Consider the following 16,279-nt stretch of genomic DNA (forward strand, 5'->3'; position numbering starts at 1 on the left):
CCCCCACTTCACATGCCAGTCCCAGGTCCCAGGTGGTGAGCCATCCTTCTGACCAACCTGCTACCAATTAGTGTTCCCATCCCACCCCCACCCCGCCCTTCTTGGTTTTGGTTAATTTTCTAGACTTGCCAACAGAACTCAGGGAAACCCATTCCTTCCACTTACCCATTTTGTATAAAGAATATTACAGGAAACAGTCAAATGGGCAGATGAAGGACATAGGACAAGGTTTGGAAAGGTCAAACACCCTGTAGACTTGGGATGCACTGCCCTTCCAGTAGGTGGACATGTTTTTGGTTCACCAATCTGGAAGCCCTCAAAATTCTGGGTGGAGGCTCCATTATGGAGACCTGAGTTTTTATATCAGTAATCATTGGTGACCAATTCTACTCAGCCCTCTCCTTTTCTCTCAGATTGGGGTGGTGGGACTCAAGATTCCTGATCAAATGGTCAGTTCACCTGGCAACCAGCCTCCATACTGAGGCTACAGATGAGCCCCCAGCCACCAGTCAGTCATCTTGTTAGCATGCAAAATGACACTTCACACTTCATTGATTCCAAGGGTTTGGGGAATGGTGAGGCCAAGAGGAAGACCAAATAGGTACTTCTAATTACATATCACAATATCACAGCAGGATTTTCTGAGTTTGACAAGTGCACCCTAGAGCACTTGCTCAATATGTTTAGTGGCAAACCCACTTAAAATGTGTACACCAGACACAGTATAATCGCAGGATCTAAAGAAATCATAGCAGGTCACATTTATTTACACAACCATGAGCCAGACAGCGAACATTCAGTGAGTCCACCAAGTAGTAGTGTGCTGGAAGAACCAATTATCAGGAGGAAACGGGGTGCAGAGGGCTCTGAGGTCTGGGAGATCTAGCTTTTCATGTCCCTGGGATGCCTGGCTCTGGCTGAGCAAGGGGAGTGCAGTCCCTGATGGGGTAAAGGAGGAAGGCAGAAGCCACATGAAGCAGCTGCCAGGTCCTAGGAGGAAATCTTGAATTTCAAGTTCATTGTCAAGCAGAAAGGTTTTGAGCAAGGCAGAAACAGAAGCTGATCCAGGGCTTCCAGTAGGCCTTGCAGCAGACATATCCCCCTTCCCCTTAGACACTGCAAACACTTGACACTTTAGGGGAGACTTGGACCAGTAAGACAGAGCCAGTGTGTCAACAGTGTGCAAACTGTAGTTCTCTGGGGTTCAGATCTAGGTTTGAGAGATCTAGGTTCTGTGTTTCCTGCACAGAACAGGAAAGAGCCTGAGGCCTTGGCCTCCTATGCCAGGACCAAGGCCTGGGGACCTCCAGTTGGCTCAGGACAGCTTTGCCAGCTTTCGTTAGCTGGGAACCTTCAGTGACACAAAAAGCTATGCTTGGACAATTTTAATTTCCTCTTAAAGGCATTTGGGGGCAAATCATAATTTAATTGGAACTTTCTTTCTTTTTGATAGCCTTGCACGGGGCAGCTGCATTCCAGACTGTGAGCCCGGCACCTACTTTGATTCTGAGCTGATCAGATGTGGAAAATGCCATCCTACCTGCCGCACCTGTGTGGGTGAGTGGCTCACCTGTCAAGGCCTGTTCAACTGGACAAGATGCAATCAGGGCTACCAAGGTGGATAGGCCAGCTGTCTTGAATCTGAGAAAGCTCTACAGCTTCATGACTTTCTGTATTTATTCCAGCATTAGAACACAAATGCAAGGAGCTAAAGATGTAGCTCAGTGGCAGAAAGTTTGCCTAGAGCCCAGCGCCAGTGGCTAAGGCCTATAATCCTAGCTACTCAGAAGGCAGAGATCAGGAGAATCATGGCTCAAAGCCAGCCCGGGCAAATAGTTCTGAAAGACCCAATCTTGAAAAACCCTTCACAAAAATAGGGCTGGTGGAGTGGCTCAAGGTGAAAGCCCTGAGTTCAAGCCCCAGTACCACAAAAAAAAAAGAATGTTTGCCTAGCATGCACAAGACCCTGGGTTCAATCCCCAGCACAGTAAAAAAAATATATAAACAGACTATAAAAACAACAAAGGCCCTCCCAGGGCTGGGGAAAGACAGAAGGAGGAATCATTTTTGAATGAGTACAGAGTTTCAGTTGGGGAAGAGGAAGGAAGTTCTAGAAATGGGTGGTGGTGAGGGCTGCACAATGATGTAAACGTATCAGTGCAGGTCAGCCAAGTGTCAGTGGCTCACACCTCTAATCCTAGCTATTCAGGAGGCAGAGATTAGGAGGATGAGGTTCAAAACTAGCCCTGGGCAATTAGCTTGTGAGACCTTATTTTGAAAATACCAAATCCAAAGAGGGCTGGTGGAGTGGCTCAAGTGGTGGAGCATTTGCCTAGCAAGCATTGAAGCCCTGAGTTCAAACCCCAGTACCACCAAAAAAAAAAAAAAAATGGTTAAGATGTCAGGAAACTTACATTATGTGCATTATACTACAGTTTTTAAATTGAATACTAAAAAGGTGCAAGGGCCCACTTTGAGCAAGCAGCCTGGATTTCCCAGGCAGGCTGCGAATGCTTTTAAGCAAGAGATAAAGGATGCTTAACTCTCATGAGCTGTCTAGTCTTGCTGAAGAAATAATGCTGAAATGCACACCAGGAAGATTCAGAGGCCTCTGAGAGGGGGCAGGGATGGATCCAGGTGAGGATGGGGTGGGGGATAGGATGTTTTCAAAACTTCAGTTCTTTGTACATCTTCACTTATTTCAAACGTTTTATTCAAAAGAGGAAAAGATTGCTATAAACAATTTTATATGTGTTATAATTCCCCTACAAAGATGATAGCACAGATGTCTCCGGGCCCAGTTTTTTTATGCAGAATATAGCAGAGATTTCATTCATTTTATTGGTTTTCATTTTGCAGTTACCTGCACGATCTAGTCAAAGTGCATAGTGAGTTTGTGGGCTCTGATATGGTTCAGGCAAAGTTTTCTCCATTCTCCTTCCTGCCTCCAGCATTTTGGTGCATCCTAAGAAAAATTAGATTGAGTTTTTGCTGCAGTGACAATTTAAAGCATCAGTTCTCTGCTAAATCACAGTTGCCATCATGCCATTTTCTAGAAGTGCCACAGGACAGGAACAGCCCTCCCCAGTGTGGCCATATGAGCCTTGTCAGCTGTGCTATGCAGAAGTGGACATGCCAAAGAACACAAGATTGTAGCCAGGCCAGAATCGGCAGTGATGACTGACCCTAGGTCACTTGTGGGAAACATGACGTCCGCCATACCTTCCTGGGACAAGCCCAGAAAGAGCCCAGCTGTGTGTATGGAAAAGTTCCCCCCATGGGCAGCCCTGCAGCTTTTCCTAGCAAGCTGACCTGACACCTTTTCACCTGTGGTTTTTGTTCTTTGTTTCTGGACTCACTGTTCAGCCAGGGTTGTTTAGGATGCATGGCAACTTACCCAAATATCAGAGTCACTTAAATCCACAACGTTTGGCCATGCAGTTGCATATCTCTTTGGGTTTCGGTAATTCAATTCACTTCTCTTTTTCTGAGTTCCCGGACTGCCTAGTGGCAAATGGCTTTGAGTCACTTGTAGATTTTCTTATCTCAATCCCATCACTTTAGGCATTTAATTCAATATGGTACAAGTCTCAGGCTTTTGGGGAGGGGACTCCCGTGCCTTCCCATCGTTAGAAACGATCCAACCTAGATCGTTTCTAACCTCCTGGGAGCACATGCAACCCCAGGCAGCCACTGGGGAGAGAGACTTCTCTTCTATACTCTGAGTCACTTGGAAGCTTCTTCCTTTGTGTCGGCTGTGGGTTTCATTAGAGGCACCTGTTCTCAGTTGCCCACACCGTTCCTCCTGGAGACCTAGGCCTGCCTGGCCTCCTCCTCCAGGCTCCCATTTGATGACCACTGCTGCCCACTGCCCACACAGGGGCCTGGGCACAATCATGGGGAAGGTCAGATCAGACATGATTGCCGATGACATCTCAGGTAGAGCATGGTGGCCTTTCCAGTGCAGATGCCAGTACATCTGAGCAGGGACATTGTGATACTTTGGCGATCAATCAACCTTCCTCCAGAGCTTGATGCTCTGTACCCATGGGTTCCATTTTCCCACCTGGGAGATGGGTGTTGGTCAGTGACTGGCAGCCATTGGGGCACATGGATGTACACACGTGCTTGTCAGGCACCTGGAAGGATTGTGCCTGGTCCATGGGCATCCTGTGCCTGAGACAGTCCAGTGAAATAGACCCAGGGAGAATGGTCAGAAATGCATCTTCTTGGCTTTGCATAAGGTCTCTGTTTCCTCTTGGTCCAGACCCTCTGGTGGGTGCAGTGTAACAGGTTAGCATAAGCATAATGCATCTTACCACTGTTGTTACAATTGTGGGTGCTTCTAAAGCATTAGAAGCCTGTAAAGACTTGTGACTCAATGATATCCTTGGGAGACTTGACTGAGCATAAAATTCCTAAGTTCAGTAGTTGTGAAAATAGTTTGCTTAGGAAAGTCAGCATTGGGGTGTGTGTGTGTGTGTCTATGTATGTCACTGGGATTTGAGCTCAGGGCCTTGCGGTTGCTAGGCAGGAGCTCTGCCACTTGAAGCCACACCTCTAGCCCTTTTTGCTGTAGGTTAGTTTTAAGATAGGGTCTTGCTTTTTGCCAGGGACCAGCCTTGGACAGGGGTCCTCCTATTTATGGGGCACACAGATGGGATGACAGGTGCACTGTACCATCCATGGCTTGTTTTGTTGAGAAAGAATCTCACTAACTTTTCACCCAGGCTGGCCTTGAACTGCCATCCTTCCTATCTCTACCTCCCAAGTAGCTGGAACTACAGGTAGGAACCACTGCACCCAGTGGTTCAGTGTTTGTTTGTTTATTTTTTTATGGTAGAATACACATACATAATGTAAAATTTAGTGTTTAAAAAAATTTTAATTGATGTATAATATTTATACTTACTTATGGGGTACAGTATTATAATTCAATACATGTATTCAGTTTATAATGATCAAGTCAGGGTAATTATCATTTCCAACTCCTCAGATATTATTGTTTCTATGTGTTGGGAGCCCTCAAACTCTTTAGCTCTCCGGAAATGTTTAATTAGCTATTGAAGATGCTAGTCCCACTCTTGTGCTATAGGACACCAGAGCCACTCCCCTTGGAACTGTGTATTGGTGGGAATCATCCACCTCATCACTGCCCCCATCATGACCATTTTTAGGTGTACAATGCAGTGCATTGTGAACATCCATCACTGTGCAGCCATCACCACGTCCATCTTCAGAGCTTCCATCAATCCCAACTGAATGTATGATCAACTTTTGGGGGCTGTCCTAGGAATTAAAGCCAGGGCCTCACACAGCAGGGCAAGTAGTCTTCCACTCAGCTACGCCCAGCCCATAACTAACTTTTAATAAATGAGACATGAGGCTGGGGTGTAGCTTAGTGATGGAGCACAAGCTTATCATGCATGAAACTCTTGGCTCAATCCTGGCACCACACAAACACACACACACACACACACACACAGAGCATTAAACAGTACAAATAGATGTGGTCCTTTCCCACCACAGAGGCTCCTTGGGCATTAGGAAGCCTAGTGTTGGAGGAAGAGCTATGGGGGGGGGACAAGATTCAGCAAGTGAGACACAGGAAAGGGACAATGACAGATGCTGACCACCCCCCTCCCGAACAAACACAGAGGGATGGCACCTTCAAGTGCATCCACCTGCCACCTTGCGCTGCAGATATCTCTAGAGATAAATTAAATGACAAGGGAGGACCGGATTGGCCAAAGCATGAGACCAAGTTCTCATCAAGAGCACAAACTAGACAATCCCTACTGTGTGGTAAGCAACTTTTCTACCATGTCACAAGAAAAGTGGAACCCTGTGGAGACTCTCATTTGCTATAAAGTCTCTGTCACCCAAAAGGACTCCGATTCTGCCTCCCACTCAAAATTCTACAGCCTTTTTCATCTCGCTCTTCCTGACCATCACAGGCAGGGCTTAGCCTGGATGACCTCAAAATCCCCTCCCAGGCTAAAGCTATGCTTCTGAGTGTGGAACCAGCCTGGATCCCCAAGCCCTGTGAATAGGGCCCTGCAGGGTTCTGGAACCTCTGCAGAGGATCTTCCCTTGACACAGCAGAGATGCCTGTTTAGTCCAGAGTCATACCAGGAAGAAATGATGTCACTTTATTAGCTGTCAGGCCACAGTCTAAGGGCCTACATTGAATTAAAGTGGGGTGCAAAAAGTTTCCCAGAGGACTGTGATGATCACAGAGTAACTATATTACACTGTTTTCTGTTTCTATAACAAAATATCTGAGACTAGATACTGAGAAAGAAAAGAGTTTTATTTAGATACACTTCTTGAGGTCTGAGAACTCAGTGGTGCTGGCATTGGCTCAGTTCTGGTAAGGACCTCACAGTGGATGACTTCACAATGTGAGAGGCAGAGATCACATGGCAAGACAGGAAACCAAAGGAAGAAGAGGGGCCAGTTATGACTTCCCATTTGGTCCCACCTCTTAAAGGTCCTACTACCTCCCAACGCCACCACACTGAGGACCAGAGACCCAACACATGGGCCCTCAGGGGACACAGTCACTCCATATCCAAACATAGCAGCATCTGAGATGATTTCCTGCCCTTGCCCAGCTCCCAATGCTGTCATCCAGGGGCCACCTCACAGCCTCTTTCTGATATCCCTTTTCAAATGTTTCTTGGCAGAGTGAGCACTCAGTCTAGTCCCTAAAGTCCAGTCTCTGACCAAGGCCAAGTGTGTTGGCTCTGGGTCAAGCCGCAGGGTTTCCTCCATAAATGAGACCTTTATTCTGAGCTTTTCTCTCTTCAGGCCACTCCTCCCCACTCCATAAGCCCTTGGTCATTTCTTCTCAGTGAAAATGTCACTGCAAACCCATCAACACCACTCCTGAAATCTCTTCTGCTTTCTCCCCATCATCCACAGAATTCTGTCCAATAAGACTAGGAAGCAAGCCACAAATACAATTTTAAGTGGCCTAATAACCACATCTTAAGTTAAAAAAACACAAACTTATATGAAGAACATGTTTCTAATAGTGAAACTACTCTATGGAACTCGGGGGAGGAGGGAAAGGAAGAGAGAACAAAAGAGCATCAACAATACTGTAACACCTAACATCTGTGAAGGTAGAGGATAAAGGATATTTACTGAAAGCTGCTGAAAATGGGAGGTGGGAGGTAATGGGGTGAGGGAGAGCAATGGAAGGAGTTGAACGGACCAAAGTGAAGTATACTCACAGTGGGGATACACTGAGACACCCCTTTAAACACCAACTTTGGAATTAATAACAAAAGACAGATTACAAAATAGATTCAGTGTGTGGGGAGAGGGGGATATTTATGGGGGGTGGAGGAGGTGAAGGTGAGGGAATGTGGCTGATGATCTGCATATACATATATGAAATAGAATGATGAAACCTCTTTTTTTTTTTGATGAAACCTCTTGCAATTGCTTTAAGTGGTGTGGGGAAGGGGTCGATGGTGGGGACGATCTAACCAATATACAGTGTAAGCCTATTTGAAATTGTCACAATGAATCTGCTCCATACGATGAATATATCCTAATAAAAATGAAAAAAAGGAAGTAAAAAGAAACAAGTGGAAACCGTATTTAGTAATATCATTTAACCCAGTGAATCTTAAACAGTATCACTTGGACATGTATCAGCTAAAGCCCAGTGGCTATGTGTTTTATGCTCCCAGCACATCTCAGTTTGGCCATAGTGGCTGATGAGTGGCTACTGCACTGGTTTTGGCAGAAGTAGGGCCTAAGCCTGATGGGAAAGGAAGTGTGTGGAGTCAGGGGCAGTCACCATGGCACAGGCAGTGGGGAGGTGCCACTGAGATTGACTCATGCCTCTGTTATCTCCATCTGTAAAATGGGGATGGTGATGTCCACCTCCCAGGACCCAGTGAGTACAGCCCAGCCCACAGTGAGCATCTGGAAAGTGCCAGCTGTGTGTGAAGGCTGGGGACATCCTAATGGTACCATGGATCTTACAGTGCACTGGAGCCGGCCTGGGGTATGGTTACCATGGGACAAATCTTGACATCTTTTCCTGTACCTCTCAGGGCCCAGCAGAGAAGAATGTATTCACTGTGCAAAAAACTTCCACTTCCAAGACTGGAAATGTGTGCCCACCTGTGGCGAGGGCTTCTACCCTGAGGAGATGCCCGGCTTGCCCCACAAAGTGTGTCGAAGGTATGGTTTTCCAGGTCGTATCCCACAGAGGGGTTGGCTGGAGGGCCAGGTGTGATGGCACCTTCTCTGGGGCCCAGCTGCACCACCCCACTGCTGTGAGGGTGGGGCTGGGGCTTGGTGAACAGGCACCCATTTACCAAAAAGAGCTAGAAGTTAGTGACTGCTGAGCTCACAAACCACAGGGGTAGTCCAACCCACACCATGGCATGGACTTCGTGCTGTGCATAACCAAGGAAACCACATATGCAGATTTAAAATGTTTCTAAATTAGATATTTCAGAGAAAATAATAAGAACCTGGCCACCTCTTCATTCTAAAGTCATTTCTGGTGCACATAATACATTGTGTATTTTAACCCTCTCACTCTCTTTTCCCATTTCCTTCCATGTGTGCACACTTTTCTTGTGGGGTCAGGGTGGACCAGAACCACCAGGGGTTCCCTCTTGCCATTGGACATGGGCTATTACAGGTGAAGTCACAGGTTTTGGTGTCCTCTTTTCTGGCTGAAGATTGCCCCATGTCCAGACATGATAAATCCAGGCTGGGGATCAGGGCAGGGAAATCTGTGATGTGCAAACTGAGAGCCACAATGAGGAATATGGAAGTGCTGGTGGTGATGTGAACAGTGGGGTAGGCTGTGAGGGAAGGAGGGAGCATCTGTCTGGAATAAACCTAAAACATAGGTGCTCAGGGATGTTCATGTCACAGCTGCAGTGGGGAGACCATGCCCACTGTCTCAGAGGGGAGCCCCACAATGGAATCTGCTTCCTGGGCTCTTTTGAGAATTGCTGGGCTTGGTACCTATTCTCTTATAAACACAACTGTACACTGAGCCGGCAAGAGACCACCAAGTCCTTGCACTCGTGCCACCCACAAAAGGGGCCAGTGGGGTCACAGTTCCATGCAGTATAGTGGCCAGCTCCTTAGCTGAGCTGCTTTGAGGGGAGAGGTTTTTTTTTGTCTTTTCTTTTTTGGTGCTGGGATTGAACCCAGGGCCTCACGCATGCTAGGCAAGTGCTGTACCACTGAGCTACATCCCAGCCCAGCTGAGCTGCTTTGAAACAGGAAGAAACACAGGACTCGGCTCAGCTTCTGGAGTAAACCATTCCATTTCACCAGTCAGCTGGTTAGCCAAGAATTAAATCACTGATGGCAGCCCAGGGAACTTGACGATGATCGCCTTCATTTGTCAGACACCCTGATTCCAGGGATTTTGACAATGCCCACTACTGGGGCAGTCAGACCCCCTCATGGAACTTAGAGGCCATGGTATCCCCAGCCTCCAGGCAGCAGAAGGCAGGATAAGCAAGCCTGAAAGCCCTTCCTTGGGCACAGGTGTGTGGGTGGTTGGCACCAGGAGTTTCCTGTGTTTTGGCCTCCATGTGAGGGGAAACTGTTGGCCCTGGAAGGGAGTCCAGTGCTGGACAGCCTCAGGCACAGTCATGCACAGCCACCAAGTGACAAAATGCTGGCGCTTCCCAGGCTTCCATCTTTCCGAGCCTTTGTCCTGAATTGCCCATCAGTGTGGACTCCTCCCCAAGGAAGAAAGACCCTGGTTCACTTGCTTCTTCAGGTCTCTCCCAACTCGGACAGCATCAGCACCTAGGTTGCTGCAGGCTTCTTCCAGCCCCAGAACGCCAACTGGCACCATGGCTGTCCCCTGCCAACCGGCCAGGGCAGCAACAAGAGAGCACATAGCCAAATGGAGGGCTGGATTTGGGAAGAATCAGGCCAGGATACACGCCTGCTGGGTTTGTAACCCACATACAAAGAAAGCAGGTAGAAGCTGAGACCTAAAGCTGAGACCAGTCTGTGAGAACTATCTCAAAAGAGACTTAGTAGGACTTTCAAGAGGAAAGAGATCGATTCTGTGGTGGTCCTGGCTGAGAATAGACTCATTTCTCACAATCCCAGCCTCCCCCTCCCCCCAGATGCTCAGTGAGGGCAAGACCCCCCCCCAGGCATGCCCTCCACCTTATTCTGTACCCAGACTGAAGCTGTCCACACATTGAGCAGCCTAAAGGTGGGAGTCACCCTGCAGTGCCGCAGGAGGGATGAAAGTGGGTATACCCTTCCTTCCAGAATTTGCCAAGGCAAAGTTGCCACAGTGTATCTGGGTGAAGTAGGTACAATAGAAGAACAAGGGTGTCTTGAGAGCCCCCCTGCCTTGGGCACCTGCTGGCACAGAACCCTATTGGAAGGAAGCAAGACCCAGGAGGCAACAGGGAAAGGGGACTGTGGAGGGCATCACCCCTCTTTCAGGGTGTAATGACATCTCCTCCCAAGTCTTTAGATGAGAGGTTGACAGGCCACCACAGTGCCCTGGGTCAGGTGAGGCCTGCTTAGAGGACCCGCTGAGCTGCCTGGGCTTCTGCTCACAGGTCTGGGAGTTACGGATGGGGGTGTTGTTTTGTTGGCCATTTGTGATGCAGCAACAGAAAGCCAAGACTCCTGCCATCCCACCCAGCCTGGTGATGTGGTAAAGATGAGATAAACTGTGCCCTGCTGGTTTTTCACTGTAGCCCACTGCACACCACAGTTGTTCAGGGTGAAAGCAACCCTGGGAGCAGCTAGCCCCCGGGCCTCCCTGACACTTATTGGAATTCCCTAAAATGGCTCCCATCTCACTGCTGTGCACATCTGTGAGAAATGCCAGGAGGGACCCCAGGGGAACATCATCCCCTATGCTGTAGTACTGGAGGCCTATGGCGAGGCTACCAGAAGGCGGCAGAAGGTTCAGGGATGAGTATTAGAAGGCAATGTGACCCGGGCAGGACCAGACCTGTGGGCTTCTCAAAAGGATATCAGGAGCAAAGATCCCCCATAGTCACCCATCCCTCCCTCCTGCACTCTGTGGGAGCGTGGGGAGGGGCAGATCACCGTTTCAGGGGAGGAGGTGGAAAGGCTGAACGTAAGGTTCACCTGCAGGGCCTACACACTGATGCCCAGGAGCCAGGGGCCTGACCTCCAGCTTGGGCATCCTTGGGCGCACTAGGAATGAAAACCCATCTCCTGCCCAGACTGAGGGGAGCTGCACAGAGCCCAGACTAGACCCCATTGGAGGGCATGGAACCCACAGGGTAGGCCCAGGAATCCCCGAGCCAGGCTCCCACCCCACATGCCCTGCCCACCGCTTCCGAGCTCCACCCATGGGGTCTGTTCCCCCTTAGCTGACAGTGACCAGGAAGGTGGGCAACAGACAGAAGACACTATTGAGACCCAGTCATCTGGAGCTGGAAGAGGCATCAGGGACCACAGGTGCACACATGGTCCCAGGTGGGAGTCATGCAGACTCAGGCCCCAGGCAAGTTGTATCTCTAAAGGCCCAGCTGGTAAGTTCAGGCTCTGGGGGCTGTTCTGCCTGTCACAGCTACTCATCTCCGCCACAGTGGCACAGAGCAGCTGCAAACCATGTGTAAATGAACAGCATACATTTGATAAAATTGCTGGATGTGGCCCTAGACTGTGGGTGCCTGTACTGTCCCTCAGGTCATGCGACAGGGCCCTGGTCCATCACTGAACCAGGACTGTCCAGGAGGGGCAGGAGTTGTAAGGGCATCCCCACCCCGCTGGGGTAAGTGGCCATGGTGGTCAAGGATGTTCAGTCACGTGGGCAGCTGCAGCTCCAAAGTCAGGTTTATCACCTCCATGGGTAGAGTCTGGCCCCAATCCCAAACTTACAGCCATCACAGCTGGAAGCCACATGTGGTGTGAGCACCAGTGTCCAGGAAGGTGTCCAAGTGAGCCCTAGGGAGAGTCAGAGACTCTGGCTGGCTAAAAACTCCTGAGACTGCCCTGCCAACAGGCGGCGTCCATCCACAACCTCCACGGTAAGAGGGGTCAGACAGGAGGAAGGATGCACCAACACTTGGCTTGTGTTTCAGGGCATTCTGGGGACACAGTTGCAGCCTCTCCACAGAGGACCAAAGCTGAGAGGTTTGGGGGAGGCCATGCAAGAGCTGATGTCTTTCCACAGGTGTGATGAGAACTGTTTGAGCTGCGAGGGCTCCAGCAGGAATTGCAGCAGGTGTAAGACAGGCTTCACACAGCTGGGGACCTCCTGTATCACCAACCATACATGCAGCAATGGTGAGTGCTGCTAGGATGGTCCTGGGGGGAAGGAGTCTGCCCACTGGCCTTGGTCAAAAGAGAAAAGGGAAGAAAATGCAGGCCTGACTGCACCCTGAGCAGACAATGACCTCTGATTTCATGGCCATCAGAGGCTCCTATAGGCCCCATATTCTCTCATGTATTGATAGGCCACCAGAGAAGCCATTGCTGGTCAGTTTATTGAGTTACTCTTAAAAATGATTTTGCTCACTGGGCGCCAGTGGCTCAGTCCTGTAATTCTAGCTACTCAGGAGGCAGAGATCAAGAGGATCGCAGTTCGAAGCCAGCCAAATAGTTCATGAGACCCTATCTCAAAAAAAAAAAAAAAAAAAAACCTTCACAAAAAAGAGCTGGTGGAGTGGTTCAAGGTATACGCCCTGAATTCAAACCCCAGTACCACACACACACACACACACACACACACACACACACACACACACACACACACACACACACAATTTTGCTCTTACACTGTTCTCATTCTCATGCATAGGCTCCAGGCAGCCCTGGGGGGTGGCACCTTCCCTGTAGGAGTGTCTAACCTTGGAGGTCAAAACTAGCGGGTGTCTCAGTCTCAGGACTAGTAGGACAGAACCCAGAGTAGAGCCCTGTGCTCGGCAGCAAAAATCCCAGCTGCCCACCAGAAGGTTCTACATCTGTGTTGTGGGAAAGCCCTGGTTCTCCAGTGGCTGGGGGGACAAGGACAGGTTTTGAAAGCAGAAACTCAGAAGGGAACCAAAAATGGTGCACAATTTGGGGGTTCCAGACAAGAGGGAAGTCCACATTGGACTCTTGTCTTGGAGGCCTGGTACAGGAACAGCTGGGCTGTGGGAGGGAAGGAGGCCCTGAGCTCAGCAGGCAGCAGGATGGGGCCAGCTCTGGGATGAAGGAGAAGGGCTACCCACCTCCACATTGTCCAAGGCTGGACAGGTGGTCCCTGGGCATAAAGTTGGCACTGCCTTGCTCTTCCCTGGCAGAGTGCAGAGCCCACAGAGAGTGTTCTGAAAACATCCCACAGACCACAAGGGACCTCCTTGCCTTAGGTCCATTCGTTTTTGGTTTGCAGAATCATGCCCTTTCAAAGGCCAGGACACTTCCTGTTTAGGAGGTCACCTGCTCAAGTTATGTAGAGGCCTCCTCAGGAGGGTCCCCAAAGACCCTCCCACTAATGGCAGCGCACTCTAGTGACAGTGCAGTGCCCAGGACATGTGCCACTGCTCTTCCCCTAGCCCAAAACTATGCTGTCAATGACTCCTGCCCATGTGCCTCAATGTCACTCTTCTTCCCACCCCACTTTTCACAGCTGGAATGTCCCTAGACCATGGCAGCAGTCCACATCCCCACCCCATCCAGAACCTCACGCCTGCTCCCCCAGATTCTCCTCCTAAGCCCCCACCAGCACATTTGTCCAGAAAGACAGGTTCATGTGTGCACCAAGGGGCCCCCAGGCCTAGTCTGGGCATTCCCCCAGACACTCACAAATCCCCTCACAAGTCCCTGTCACTTAGACTCAGCAAGAGCCCTATACACCAGGTGCCACCTCTGCCACAGTGGGCTCATGTGGTGAGGGACATTACAAGAGGCTCCGTGTACCCCCTGCCTGGCACACCACTGGTGTCTGGCAAATGTGGAATGATGGAAATGATGTTAGTAGGCCACACTAACCTTTCCCTTCTCTTCCCATCCTGCCCTGGGGCCCAGCTGACGAGACCTTCTGCGAGATGGTGAAGTCCAACCGGCTCTGTGAACGGAAGCTCTTCATCCAGTTCTGCTGCCGCACGTGCCTCCTGGCCGGCTAGAGGCACCAGCTGCCTACAGATGGCAGGGCTTCTCCTGTCCACCTATCTGTCCATCCACCTTCCTACAGACTGTCGGCCAGAGCCTGATTCAGGGCCAGTGCCCTGCATCTGACAGCTTTATGTCCCCATGAGCCAAGTACTTCTGCGCGTGCCTGGGCATCCACACCAGGTGCATGGTGGCCCTTAAGGACGTGCTCCTCACACAGCATTACCCCTTCAAATTCCGCTTGCTGGCTGCACAGTCTTCTGGCGAACTCAAAACGGGAACAAAATGAATTCCATGAATCCACAGCTCTGGCTTTGGAGCAGCTTCTAGGACACTAAGTTTACTGAATCCTCAAGACCAAAGCAGAAAGAAAGGCACCTGGCATCACAAATGGTCCTCCTGTGCACTTGTGCAGTGGCAGGACCCTGGGCTGTGCCATCCTCCCACGTGATAAAGGGCCCATTCCACCCACCTGGCACTGCGCAGCCTGGGGGACGGTTTGGTCAGACTGTAAGTAAAATAGTTTTGGGGCCTAAGATATGAGATCATTGGGGATGAAATCTGGTTTCCTTGTAGCCAACAACCTGAAAACCTCAGTGGCAGAGGATCCAATACCAAACAGGCCAGAAGACTTGTCCTCTCCCTTCAGTGTTCTCCTTCCAAGGGAGCCAGGAGTCCTTGGGACTGTGTCTCTCTGAATCCCCAGAGCCTGAACAGAACCTTCCAGGAGGGTCCGAAGGAGGCATTCCACAACCAAGCAATTCCTCCAAACAAAATGGAAAGCCAGCTTACGAATTATTCTCATCCCTTTGCATTTTGCAGAATTACTTTTTAAAAAGTACATTTGGCCCCGTTCTTCAGGAGATTCGGTCTCCAGGCAGATGCTCCTGTGTCTGTGTATATTCAGAGCCTACATGATACAGCTGGATTGATTTCTGCCAAACCTGTGTAGGCCTTTTATAAGCTACGTGTTCTAATTTTTACCGACATTAATTATTTTGACAAATATTTCATATATTTTCATTGAAATGCACAGATCTGCTTGATTAGTTCCCTTTAATGCGGGAATAACATTTGCCTTAAATTTTTTCGACCTCATCTCTGTCTGTGTTGTCCTGCACCCCCTCTTTGACTATAATGCATCACCTTGTCACATGTAAGCTGGCGTGAACCCAGCTGTTGTCTATTGAATCCACAACTCTGAGAAAGAAATCAGTGAAACAAACACAAAGTTAACCCTAAATTAATAAAAAGAGTTAACATCTCATGACAAAGGAGCCTGTATTTCTTTCCAAGGCACAAAGCCTTAAACCTGGATGCTGACCAGTGCATGACATGGACATTGCTTTGTGGTTTGGGGATCTCTTTGGTGTCCTTACATGGAGGGTCTTTGAGTTTTAGCAAAATGGACCAAATGACATACAGGGAGAAAATCCCAGAGCTCCAACTGTAGAACATAAACCTTCCTTGAGTTACCAAATCTCCGTTGGGTGAAGGGGCTGGAACTTCCCCTGATACAGGGTAACAGGACTGTGAGCCTCCCCATCTATAGCTGCCAGGTATTATTTAATTGGGGTACAGCTTGTCTTTTGCACAGGGACTAGAATCATAGTGTGAGGTTTTCCACGGCCTATGAGGTCAAAACTTAGTACTTAGCTGGGTGCCTGTAATCCTAGCTACTCAGGAGGCAGAGATCAGGAGGATCACAGTTCAAAGCCAGCCCAGGCAAATAGTTTGCGAGACCCTATCTCAAAAAAACCTATCACAAAAAGGGGCTGGAGGAATGGCTCAAGATGTAGGCTCTGAGTTCAAGGCCCAGTATTGCAAAAAATAAAAAAAAAATAAGCTTAGTACTTGTTAGACTCCTTCAGCTGTTGATAAAGTAACTGTACAAAGTAGAACTAAGGAAAAACAAAACCTGGTAGGGTAGGGGCACTGTTCCCCTCCCTCCTCACGATGGCTGGGCCTACCCATCCTGGGTGGAGAGCTGAGAAGCTACTGACAAAGCCCTAATGACTCCACACAATGTAAAGGAGACTGAGTGGGGCTGGCTGTAGCTCCATGGAAGAACACCTGCCTAGTATGCATTAGGCTCTGGGTTCTTCCCCAGCACCACTACCATCACCACCACAAAAGACTGACCACATGTAATACCTCTCCGCAAATGACCCAGCCTCAA

The 16,279-nt window shown here is 49.3% G+C and overlaps 1 protein-coding gene across 2 annotated transcripts in view; it reads left to right on the top strand.

Moving 5' to 3' along the window:
* The window catches only part of Pcsk6 (proprotein convertase subtilisin/kexin type 6), a 182,607-nt gene extending 167,233 nt beyond the window's left edge, over nt 1-15,374 (top strand). For both annotated transcript variants that reach the window (XM_074061558.1, XM_020161715.2), the window contains 4 exons: nt 1,454-1,557; nt 8,076-8,205; nt 12,182-12,294; nt 14,017-15,374. In XM_074061558.1, the coding sequence (XP_073917659.1) occupies nt 1,454-1,557; nt 8,076-8,205; nt 12,182-12,294; nt 14,017-14,114 (445 nt within the window). In that variant the 3' untranslated portion in view covers nt 14,115-15,374. The remainder of the gene's footprint in view (nt 1-1,453; nt 1,558-8,075; nt 8,206-12,181; nt 12,295-14,016) is intronic.
* The last annotated feature ends 905 nt before the right edge of the window (nt 15,375-16,279 follow it).

The sequence above is a fragment of the Castor canadensis genome, chromosome 19 (genome assembly GCF_047511655.1).
Source record: "Castor canadensis chromosome 19, mCasCan1.hap1v2, whole genome shotgun sequence".
NCBI lineage: Eukaryota > Metazoa > Chordata > Mammalia > Rodentia > Castoridae > Castor > Castor canadensis.